General features: G+C 38.1%; 1 protein-coding gene across 3 annotated transcripts; it reads right to left on the reverse strand.

Annotated features, from left to right (window-relative positions):
* Positions 1 to 1,128: 1,128 nt before the first annotated feature.
* FKBP7 (FKBP prolyl isomerase 7) lies at positions 1,129 to 11,942 on the reverse strand. 3 transcript variants are annotated; one of them, XM_044242425.1, is made up of 5 exons: positions 11,492 to 11,941; positions 9,864 to 10,015; positions 4,813 to 4,946; positions 2,884 to 2,935; positions 1,338 to 1,459 (listed from the first exon to the last, which is right to left on the reverse strand). In XM_044242425.1, exons 1-5 carry the CDS (start codon positions 11,686 to 11,688, stop codon positions 1,431 to 1,433), a joined length of 564 nt encoding a protein of 187 aa, XP_044098360.1. In that variant the 5' UTR covers positions 11,689 to 11,941; the 3' UTR covers positions 1,338 to 1,430. The 3 variants fall into 3 exon arrangements, with proteins under 3 accessions (XP_044098359.1, XP_044098358.1, XP_044098360.1); XM_044242424.1 differs by lacking the exon at positions 2,884 to 2,935 and having other exon boundaries at positions 1,129 to 1,459; positions 4,813 to 4,943; positions 11,492 to 11,942; XM_044242423.1 differs by lacking the exon at positions 2,884 to 2,935 and having other exon boundaries at positions 1,129 to 1,459; positions 11,492 to 11,934.
* Between the last annotated feature and the right edge of the window lie 809 nt (positions 11,943 to 12,751).

The raw sequence follows: 12,751 nt of genomic DNA on the forward strand, positions 1-12,751 counted from the left end.
GAACTTTTAGATAATAGAATTTGGGGCAGTGTAGTTAAAAAGGTTAAAGACAAACACTGAACAATGGTTTGGAAAATGGAAAATGGAAAAAGCTTTGGTTTGAACTCACTTGTTTGGAGCAGAGCTATTTAATGCCTGACATACTTTTCTACATACGCAATGGGCAAAACCTTCCAGGGTCCAATAAATAACATGCACTTTCTTTGACAACAGTGTGATCTACAGCATCTCTTACCTCCTATTCTCAACAAGTTGGATGTCATGATTTGACCATGACGCAAAACTGCCACTGAAGTGTATATCCCCGTTTGTATCCTCATTTGATACTCTCATGTGTAAAATAAATTGTACACATTTTCAAAAATTTGATGGGGTACCAGTTTGTAAGGCTCAGTCATGATCAAGAACAAGGACATCGTAAAATGAAGTGACATAGGGTAGAGATACCCTAGAGATACCCTAGAGAAAGGGAACCGGAAATTAAGGAAAACCATGGCATTAATTTAAAACAATCAAGACAAAAAGTTAGGGATGATAGATCTAAAGGCCTACAAGAAGGAAGAGGAGGTAGCACATTTATAATGATGTCTGAAGGAGTACAGACTCAGAACAGTATAGATTTTATTATGTCTGCTATGTAAGAGGCACAAAGCCTTTGGTCTGATCAATTGTCTTTAAGCATTCCCCATTGGAATAATGACCAAAGACCAGAGCTTGCACCAAAAAGTACAGAAACTGTGTTTAAGGCTCTCTGTGGGACAGAGGTATACAACTAATACTTTCTTATATGCATCCAAAAGGAGTATTTGTTTAGTTCTGTGATTTTTATATGCTTCTACTTGTAATGCTGCAAAATGTATAAACAAATGAAATGTTAATTCCTGGGTCCTATTGAATATTTTCAATATAACGGGACATTTTTACAATTAAAATGTTAAAAATTGGATATTTAACATTTTACATGTTGTTAAGGTTAGAGCTGGGAAGAGCTTGTAGATTTTGACATAGATGTCCTCCTGCTTCCTGAAGGGGGAAAACTGCCCCGTGGGATGTGGTCTATTTCTTGGTGGTGCAATTTGTGTTCACAGAATAAAGCAATAGGAAACACAATTATACTTTTCCTGAACGTTAAATTTGCAAAATACCACACATTTATTATGCCAAAATTACATGTATTGATGGGATCAAAATATATTCTCGTGGGAGGAAAACATAAAAGACAAGTTCTAGGGGAAGTGACTTTGTTTTATATATAAAGTACAGTAAGTAGCTAAGAAAATTTAGAAATAAAAATATACTACAGTTCATCATGTTGATATACATTGTATTCCTTGGAAGAAATGAAGCCATCACCATCATGATCATTCTTCTTAAAAATATCTTCTAAAACTGCATTCTGATATGACTTGTCACGTGGCTTATCATCTTTTTCAAACTCCCTTTCCAGGTAGTGATTTATCTAGAGGGCCAAAATAATGTCTTTTATAAAAAAGTACCACAGTAAATTTTCTGTAACTTTAAGGAAATGTTTACATAAGGAAACTCAATGGTAAGGCTACTTATAAGTGATATTAAAAATTTAAAAAACTATTTGAGGTTTTATTCTTTTAACCTTTGAAGCAATTTTTCTGAAAAGAAACATCTTCAAATTAGCTTCCCCTGAGGTTACAGATGGTTAGTGGTACATACTCAAAGATTAACCTTTGAATTGAATTTTGTTGAAACCAAGTATTTTCCAATAATCTATACTGTCTACATTATGAAAGGAAAATGAGGAAAATCATTCTTAAGGAGTCCTATTAGTGAATAAAAACCAAATTGGTATTTTTATAATCTCTAAAATTAATGTATATATTGAATTATCAATAAAACTCAACCATAGGTTTTGAAATAAAATTCAATTTTCTTAACTTTTCTATGATTCTGTAACTCTCCTTCAAATCCATACAACTATGGCCATCTCTATAACAATAAGACCAAATAAAGGACAGGTATTAAGTATTCTTTCTCTGCGTTAATATGACATTTCTACAACCACATGGGACTACTAAACACTTGACATGTGACTCGATCCAATAGAGGTATGCTACTCTCAGGGTTAAATACACAACCTATTTTGAAGACAATAAAAAATATTTATAATTTTTACACTGATTTCATGCCGAAGGGGAAATATTTTAGATATACTGTTAGATAAAACATAGTATTAAAATTCATTTCACCTGTTTCTTTTGCTTTTTTAAGATGTGACTACTAAAATTTTTAAATTATATACGTGGCTCAATCATATTTCCATTGGAAAGTGCTAATATATATAATAACTAAAGAATACAATGTGCAATAATCGGGAGATACGGTTCAGCAAGTCTGGGTATTTTAAACGCAAGAGGATTTTTAAAGCTAAAGTTGAACTTTGAGAGGTTTTTAGCAGTATGTATCCCAGCTCAGTCCATCCTGAGTACACTATTTTAGAATGATCAATAGAACTGTTCTCAAGTGAGACTTTAGTCCTATTGAGGGAGATACATTTTTTTCTTCTAGTTGAGCCATAACAATGCTATGTAGATGAAAAGAATTTTAAAGAACCTCAAATATTCCTCAGTTTCTAAATAAATATATTTTCATAACCAATATTACTGACTCTCAGGACACACTTTTCTAGTATAATGTAGTGGAAATGTACAAAAAGGCAGCAGTAAGAACATAACCTTAATTTCGCTGACAATGAGTTCCATACTATTTCTACTTCATAATTTAATAAAAAATACTGTGTACCTCTTCTCTCCCACCTTATACTAAAGAATTGACTTGATCTTTCTGATGATGAGAGGAGGTAGTTTCTTTTAGTTTGTGTTTTAAATCTAGTCTTTGTCATGTACTCACTGTGTGGTCTTGGGACAAATAATTTAACCTCTCTGGACCTCAATTTTGTTATCTGTAAAAGAGGGGAAACAGTATCTCTATGGTAGTATTTATGTAAGTATTCGAGTAATGTTTATAGATATCAATGAAAGCTATTACTATTCAAGCATGTGAAAGTCACTCTTAACCTAGTGATAACACAGCTGATACCTGACAGACATCTGGACAGACTGTTGCTAAGCAGGTCACTGTTTTGGACTTTCTCTACTTTTATTTTCCAGAAAGAACTAAAGAACCCATAAGAACTACTGAAGAGTATTCATACTGCAGAATGTGCCTCTTTGTGTACATCTAATAACGAATGGTTTGTATGCACAGGCTGAGCTCTTGGGTACTTTGTGAATTCATCAGCTTCAAGTTCACTCTGAAACTCATAAGGAGTCAACGCCAAGTACGTGCTGGATGGATTTGCCACCCCACTAATTGTCCTCCTCCTTGAGGAACAGGGGATGTTTTCATTCACATATCCCTTTCCCACTGCTGAGCAACAAAGGAGTTTCAGGGGCAAGTCCTTACTAATATCCTAGAGGAGGAAGTAGAATCAGGGTGGGGGAAGGACTGGAGAGGGAGCACACCTGTCTCTCGAAATCAACCCCTCAGGGAGCTTTTGTTACTGAGGTGGTTGAGTTATGCTTGTTAAACTGTCTCCCAACAAAGGGGAGACAAATGGGTTACTCCACTGAAGCAAAAAGGGTATAGTCAGTGGGACTAAGCCAATCACTGGCCTTCAGTAGTACAAACATTAGCCCTCAAACATCCAGACTAGAAATTCCCTGAAAGAGGTATGTAGGCCCTGGTTAAAAGCAAGGTAGTGGGGGCAACCAGGTGGCATGGTGGGTTAAGCAGTCAACTCTTGGTTTCGGCTCGGCCTGTGTCCGGCTCTGTGCTCAGCACAGAGTCTGCTTGAGTTTCTCTCTCCCTCTGCCTCTCCCCTCTCTAAAATAAAAATCAATCAGAAAGAAAAAAAAAAAAGAAAGAGCCAAGTAGCAGAGCCAGACTGATTTTGCCACTTAAGGGTGGTGTGAACTTAGGCCAGTTACTTAACCTGCCTGGGCATCATTTTCCCCTTCCACAACATAGAGATAATGACATGTGTATATCTCATAAACTGTCATAAAGATTAAGTGAGCTCACATGCTAATGTGCTTCTAGTAGTACTTGGTACTGAGAAAATACAAAGGAAAATTACTATTATTGTTCCGACATCTTTATTAATCCCTCAATTCATATAGAAGACTGACTGGAGGGGCGCCTGGGTGGCTCAGTCAGTTAAGCATCTGCCTTCAGCTCAGGTCATGATCCCAGGGTCCTGGGATTGAGCCCCACATTGGGTTCCCTGCTCAGTGGGGGGCCTGCTTCTCCCTCTGTCTGCAGCAACCCCCCAACTTATGCTCTCTCTCTGGCAAATAAATAAATACAATCTAAAAAAAAGAGTAACTGGAGTGTGGAAGCTAGTTAGGGAACTCCTGGATCCTGCTTACAACTTTCTAGTGCACACAATTCAAATTCTTGCTAGCTCTTTTCATAGTTTCACGTAATCCCCACAGTCCTGCAAGGTAGAAATTATTTGTACTATTAGAAATTCCTATGGTGTTGGTTGAATGAGCTCTGTTCTGGCCTAAAAACTGGAAATGCCCTAGGGAGATGAGCTTGTTATTTTAATGAACCTCTGGTAGGGAGAAAGGTAACTGAACAGGATGACTCATTACAAGTTTTATGTTGAAAAAGGCACAATTTCTTCTTGGAGCTTAGATTTTTTAGTAATCGGCTCTGTAAAAGCAAAGTAATCAGCCCATGCTCAGTAGAACTTAAAAATAACCAATGTAATAGAGATCTATTTAAATTGTGAAGAAAAAAATAGACTGTATACATAGAATTTGTTTGAATTACCTCAGTTTTAGAGAGTTGCCTGTCGTTGTCTGTGTCTATCTGTTTAAATGTTTCAATGCTTCGTGGTCCTTTGGTCACAGCATAAAGTTCAATCTCAAAAATCAATGTTGCATCAGGTGGAATCTTGCCTTCTGCTAAAGGTATAATTTTTAACAGTTTAACTTACATGAAGATAAGGTTCAGATATTTAAACACAAATAGCCATTATAGCATTATGACTATATTATTTCACATTTATAAAAACCACTTACTAAACTCTTTAAAAAAATTTCCATGTTTTTAAACCAAATCAGTTTTAAGAACGTAGTAGGTCATTAATTTCTTATTGAATTAAAATAAATACAAGTCATGTAATTTTTATTAATATACCCCATCATTATACAGAAGAGAGCTAGTGCAGAGAAGAAATGCATGGGCAGAAAAATTTCAAAGTGTAAATCAGTAATCTTGTAAAAATTGACATTGTGTAGTTATTTGGCAGCATAAATAAAACATATGTTTCAATATATTTGTCTTCCCAGTCCTTTACAGACATTAAAAAATAAGTGCAATGACAGAATAACACAGTAACAATTTTATGAAATCTGTAATCACAATAAAAAATTAAGTATTAAGGTGAATAGTCCTCTTAAAAAAGTTAACCTATTCACTCATCTATTACATTACAAGACATCACAGATGATCTTAGCAAGCTATGGGCTGATTCAGATGACCATTTCATAGAAATGACCTGCAGAAATGATGTACTAAGAGGCAGGGGTTGGCTTGTGTCACCAGTATTGCCCAGTCTCTCCCAGAGTCTCATCCACTAATATTTGTTGAATGAATATTTGTTGAATGAACGCCCCAATGGTTTATTTTTTAAATGGCTGCTTGTTCTCTGAAGTAAATAGAATTCTTGCTCAAGTATTGATTTAACCCAGAGAGAAAAGAGCTTCAAAGTTACAGCCAAAAGGAGAGATGGATCAGTCATCTCCAAAACCAGGACATAGAAAAAATCTACCCATACATCCTATGCCTAATGAAGTTCCAAGTTATGTAACCACCTCTTACCTGACTTTAGAGCAAAAAGAGGTAGAGATTAATTCAATGATCATTTTTACAAAATCCATCCCTAGTCTGTCCAGTTACAATCTCCTTACAACAGGGAAACAACTAATGATAATAAGGCAACCTCAAAACACAAATTCAAATTTCTTAAGAAAAAATATTACAAGTCCATAAGAAGTTTCTAAATAATTCTACTGGAAACACAGAAAATATTGCCAATTAGGCTTTGTCATACAAAGAAATCAGAGCATAAAAAAGGAGAAAAAGGTGAATTTGCTATAGAATCACTTGTATTTAGAGAAGCAGATCAAAGACGTAGGAGTTAAAGAATCTATACATACCACGTGTACTGTTAATTTAAAGCACTAAAAAGTCACATGCATTTCAAGACATGCAGGGTGCTCTGTCATATGAAGCAAGGATATTGCACAGAGGAGAGCCTTCTTCAAGTACTACCTAAAATAAAGTTATAGCTGATGTTAGGTCTCAATAACAACTTATTTAAAAGAGCTTATTTGACAAGAAGTGGTTGGTTAAGCAGTGATGTATGGTCTCCACCACAATTTTTACGTAATCTAATCCTACCTATGTGATGCAGGTAAGCCAGCAATTAAGTATATTCCAAAGAACATACTTTAGTTGGGCCACAGTTTCTTCATGTGTAAAACAAAAGCGTTGGTGGTATTACTAATGAGATTCATCATTTTTATGTTTTTTGGGGACACCTCAAATTGAATACCAACTAACTTCTTCAAAGTTAAACTTGTACCTCTCTGCAGCAAGGGTCTGGTTTATTAATAGCTTAGGCAGCCTGGGTAATCATTCATAGCTAAGCATAAACTAGTTTACAAAAAGGGTAACTATGTGGACTTCTGCTATAGGGAAACGGGGCCCAACAGGATGAATAAGCACCTATTAATGCGGGATGTGGTTAAAATGAGACTGAAGAGTCGAAAAGGCAAACTTTACCTGTATCATCTTGCCTAAAATCGGTCTCAACCTATGACAATATTTTTGGGCAAGGACTGCATTCAATTTAACTTATCTTCAATTTTTTTTCCTCTCTCCCTCTCCCAGATTCCTGTGCAACTCTAAATAGGATATACAAATTATGGTTCCATGGGAGCTATTTTGATGGGACCAAATGATTGGTCAAAAGCATTGAGAATGAAGCTGTAGTTACCTGTAACTGTCTCTTTAGGAGTTTTCAGTTTGACTGGGTCTGTTTTGTGCCACTAACCTCCCTGCAATCCAATATGGGGCAGTGGGCCCCTCCTCTTGCTGGAAAGAGCACATGAGGGAATCACAACTATCAATGAGTTAACAAAACAGCCTCAGAGAGGGTGAACCATTCAACGAAATATTTGGGAATAATGACAGTATCTCATCATAGAAAATGAATCTTTAATGACTTTAATCACATACTAAATATTTCAAATAGGTGGTGTTAGCAAGGGTTCTAAATCGTATGAGGAGGGAATGATTATAGTCTTCACATAGCAAGAGGGAGCAAGGATCTGATAGAGATGCAAAGTAAAAACCATCCCTCTGTCAGGCTGACCATTTCCCCCTTTTAAAAACTTCTCTTTATTCAGCTTCATTTTTAATTTTGTCAATTTCAAAAATTTAAACAGTACAAAATGTTAGAGAGTAAGAAGAAATCTCCTAACCCTTGACCCTCAGGGTTTCCTTCTCAGGAACACTTAATATCATCAGATGACTGTGTATCCTTTCACATATAATTTGTGTAGATGCATGATGCATATGTGAAATTCTCCCCCTCACAAGTAAGATCTTTGAGGATAGGAAATTGTTTCTTCTTTGCACATTGGCTTTATGCTTAATGCCTGGAACAGGGCCTGGTTTTGATGCTCAATAAACACTCCTTGCATGAATACATTCTATGCCACTTCATTTTATTTTATTTATTTTATTTTTAAAAAGATTTTGTTTATTTTGTTTATTCTCTCTTTGAGAGAGAGGGAGAGAGAGCATGAGCAGAGGAGGTGGGTAAGGGCAGAGGGAGAACGAGAAGCAGACTCCTCACTGAGCAAGGAGCTCAATGATGATGCAGGGCTTGATCCCAGGACCCTGGGATCATGACCTGGGTTGAAGGCTGGCATTTAACTCAGTGAGCCACCCAGGTGCCCCATCCCACTTTATTTTTAACATATTAATACATCTGGCTCTATGGCATTCTTTTTATTGGCTGCACCACAATCCATTGTATAGATACATCATATTTGACTAATTCCCTACGGATGGATACTCAGGTACTTTCCAGTTTTTTGCTACCAAATAAAAGTCTGTAATGAATGTTCTTTTATATATACCTCTGTGTACATTTCTGTAAATGAATCTACTGGCTCAGAGGATATGTGCTTTTAAATCTTGATAGAAATTGCCAGAAAGGTAGAGTGATTTACATTCCCAGCAATAATGCATGAGAATGCTAGCTTTCTATACCTGTGCCAACTTTGATGCCTTTGATCATCTGATGAGTGAAAATGGTGTCTCACTTTGTTTTAATCTGCCTTTCTTTAATTATTAATGAAACTAAATATTCCCATAGATTTAAAGGTGTTTTTGTTTTTTGTTTTTTTGTTTTTGTTTTTTTGTTAGTAGGCTGCTTGCCTATTTCTAGGGTTGGGTCATTTTTATTATTGGTGAATAACACAGTTGCCAAAATTTTGCCATTTATCTGCTTTACCTACGTTCTTAGATCTTATAGTAAAATTTTTAAAATAGGTAAGATATTGAAAGAAGCAGTTCATTTCTTCCACATTTCAAGGCTGTTCCCGCATTTGGGGATTAGTGACTGATAGCTTTTTATATTCAGTTGCTCTTTTTACTATGTTCTAGTGCTGTCCTTTTATTCTAAGATATGTTCCAGTTTCCTGAGGTTTATGAATTTGACTTTGGTACTGCTTACCTAAGGTATATGATATAGACATTTACACAATAATAAAATAACATGTACTAAAACCAATAAAAATGACTAAGGTAGAACTTATAGAATATATAGGATCTTTATGAGTACTGCCACTATACGAGGGAAAGAACTCTGGCCAGAGAGCTATCTTCCAACAAATGTCTTAATTTTCTATAAATGTGAAAAGTGGGGACCAAGCTGGACTGGACTAGATATGGCTAGATTATTGGTCCCTGTGATTCTGTAACTATTTTCCCCTGTGGTTTTTTAATTTTGTTTTTAGTTATTCAAAAATTTTTAATTATGGAAAATACATGTAACATAAAATTTATCACTATAACCATTTTAACTGTATAGTTCAATGCATTCACATTGCTGTGCAACCAAACTCTAGAACTATTTCATCTTTTTTTTTTTTAAAGATTTTATTTATTTATTTGACAGAGAGAGATCACAAGCAGGCAGAGAGGTAGGCAGAGAGAGAGAGGAGGAAGCAGGCTCCCCGCTGAGCAGAGAGCCCGATGTGGGACTCGATCCCAGGACCCTGAGATCATGACCTGAGCCGAAGGCAGCGGCTTAACCCACTGAGCCACCCAGGCGCCCCTAGAACTATTTCATCTTGGAGAGCTGAAACTCTATACCCATTAAACCACTTCTCTGCCTATTCCAGCCTCTCTCCAGTGCCTTGGCAGCCTCTCTTTGTATTTGACTAGTCCAAATACCTCATACAAGCAAAATCACATAGTGGTTTTTTTGTGATTGGCTTATTTCATTTAGTATAAGGTACTCAAGTTTCATCCATGTTATAGCATATAGAATAATTTCCTTCCTTTTTAAGGCTGAATAATACTCTATTTTATGTGTATACATGTTGTTTATCCACTCATCTGTCAATGGACACTTAGGTTACTTCTACTTTTGGTTTCCACTTTTTTATGAATGGTGCTGCTATGAACATGAGTATACAAATATCTCTTTGAGACCCTGCTTTCAATTCTTTTGGATATATACCCAAAGCTATGCTTTATTTTAAAATATAACTTAGAGATAGAATATTAAAACACCTTACCATAGCCTTCTTTTCCATATGCAAATGAAGGGGGTATAATCACTTTCCGTTTCTCTCCAGGGCACATATCCATCATCGCAATGTCTAGCCCTTTTATGACTTGCCCAACACCAAGAACAAACCATTTGGGGTGGCCTTCATTTTGTGTCCGGCTATAATAAAAAACAATACTTAGGTAAGCTGATTTTAAGAAAAATGAAATAAAACTTTAAAATACACCTGGACGGGATGTCTGGGTGGCTCCGTCAGTTAAGTGCCTGCCTTTTGCTCAGGTCATGATCCCAGTGTCCCGGGATTGAGCCCCAAATTGGACTCCTTGCTCCGCTGGGAGCCTGCTTCTCCCTCTGCCTGCTTCTCCCCAGTTGTGCTCTTTATCTCTCCTTATGACAAATAAATAAAAAATCTTAAAAAAAAATAAAATATTTCTGGACATGAGGTTATAATTTAAAATTGGAGTCCTTTCTCTTTTTTCAAATTAATATTCATTCTGAACCTCCTGGCAGGATGTTTGGCTCAAACTTCCTTCAAAATAGCCAGAAAGAAGTACGATTTGCCCAAAGCTAATCATTAGGAGTCATGTCATCATCTTTTTTATTGCCATCTTGCAAAAAGTATTCAATAGTTACCTTTTTTTTTTTTTAAAGATTTTATTTATTTATTTGACAGAGAGAGATCACAAGTAGGCAGAGAGGCAGGCAGAGAGAGGAGGAAGCAGGCTCCCCGCTGAGCAGAGAGCCCGATGTGAGGCTCGATCCCAGGACCCTGGGATCATGACCTGAGCGGAAAGCAGAGGCTTTAACCCACTGAGCCACCCAGGCGCCCCAATAGTTACCTTTTTAATGGGTCTCTGGCCTCTAACTAGCTGCATGGCTTGTCCAAATAACTCATTCAACCTTTCTGAGTTTGTTCTAAAAACTGATGGTGCAGGTTTAACCTCAAAAAGTCATTTGAACAATAACTAAAATTTGTATCTTTTCTTACTAAATTTATCTATTTTCTTCCAAATGAAAAGAACTAACTTTCCCCAATCCTATCTTTAGAGGGTTATAGCACAGATGAAGAAAAGCCATTCTTCCTTTGAGTAGTAAAAAGATCAATTAAATCAGAGCAGGCAGTGGTGAGATTATAGGGGCGACATGAGAGAACACAGGGCCCAGAAGACACCAGGGAAAGTTATTGTGGTTTTTGGATACAGTTGAAAAGTGGCCCATGGTCTGTAAATATCATGCTTCTGAAGCTTCTTAACCTACCCTACCCAATCCTCTGTAAAGAGGCTCCAAAAAATGGCAAAAGAAATGTTGAGAACATCCTTACAGAGAGTACCATAACTTAACCTTCCATGGATCCCAAGGGTGGTGGCAGTGGCCGGGGTGCGTCTGTATGTCGTGTATTTCCGATAATCTCATGGGCCACCATTTTTAATAATTTAAAAAGTAATAGTTCAATAGGGAACTACTGCATATCAGTAGAAATTCCCCCTGCCCCCTCTCCCCCCCCGGAATAAGAGGCTCAACTCTTCCTGTTAAATAAGGAGAACCAATCAACCAACCACGTAGCTTCTGGTTAGTAGAGGAAGCCTAGATTTCATGCATCAACAGGACGCCAGAGCAGTTCACAGCCTTTCCTACCTGCAGTAGAACTTCGAACCGTCTTTAGCCAAGAAGCCGTCGTAATGGGCATTTAGCAGATCTCCCTTCTTGCTTGTCTTAGAACAGTTTTCTGGACGATGCAAAACTTCGATCTTCACTTCCTCTGCCTTTTGTCCCTGAGCGGTAAAAATGCCCCATACATAAAAGAAAACGATTAATCTTAACAGAAGCGGCATGATTCCTGAAGTTGTCCTCAGATGATCACGGCGTTCCTTCACGCGTGTCAGTCGTGCCCAGTCGCTGCCAAGGCAGCTGAGTTCCGACGCGTGGCAGGCATTGTTCTACGTCACAAAGGGCTGGGGGCGGGGCGCCCTATGGCCCCGCCCCCTTCGGGCGGTGCGCTCAGCCTCAAGAATTTTCGTCTGTCCGCCGGGGTTCCGTCGCTCTGGTACCCGAGGCTTTGGATCGCTGTCATTAGTCTTTAAGGCAGTACTGAACTCTTGCACCGCTTCTCGTTAAATCCGCATATTTTACAGAAGGTTTCCTCAGAGTTCGCTGGTAATATCTCGTTTCCTAAAATGAAACAGGAAAAAGAATTAAACGGCCTGGTAGTGGGATGTTGTAGTCAGAGAATACGGCTGTCATTTCTGGGCGTACAGGGTTTCTCCTCAGACCCACAGGGCACTGGCGGGCATCTGGGCAGGCATTCTGCCTCCGGTATGTCCTTGAAAGCACCTTCACGGGGCGGAGTCACGCATTAAGAGGTCCCAGGCTAAGCCACACACCATCTGACGGCCACCTGGTCGGGAGGAGTAAACAGAGGTGCTGCTGCTCCTCTACCGTTTAAAGGCGTTTCCCACCAGCCAACTCCCGAGACTGAGGGACCTGCTGCTGGCGGCCTCCGGGCCGCCCTCGATTGAGGGCCCATGGGATTTGGGGGAAAACCTGACGGTGTCCCTTCTCTTACCAGCTCCGCGAGGTTGGTAACCATCCACTGTGCACCGAGGAGGAAATGGAGTTATTTGAGTATTTGGCCTTTTCAGTCTCACAGCTAATGCACAGTAGGAATTTCACCAAATTTGACACAAAACCAGCCTTTACCCCACCCAACATTTTAGTACGAAAAACTTTAAAACATACAGAAAAACTGAATTTTATTGCCCCATTCCCGCGGCCTTCTAGCCACCACTTGGATTCTATCATTAACTTGTAACTATATTCAACCTTTTTTTTTACGCCACCATCTACCCATCTCTGTACCCATTGTTCACCAATTCACCCGATTTCCAAGTGAATACC

Source organism: Neovison vison, chromosome 3 (genome assembly GCF_020171115.1).
Source record: "Neovison vison isolate M4711 chromosome 3, ASM_NN_V1, whole genome shotgun sequence".
Taxonomy (NCBI): Eukaryota; Metazoa; Chordata; class Mammalia; order Carnivora; family Mustelidae; genus Neogale; species Neogale vison.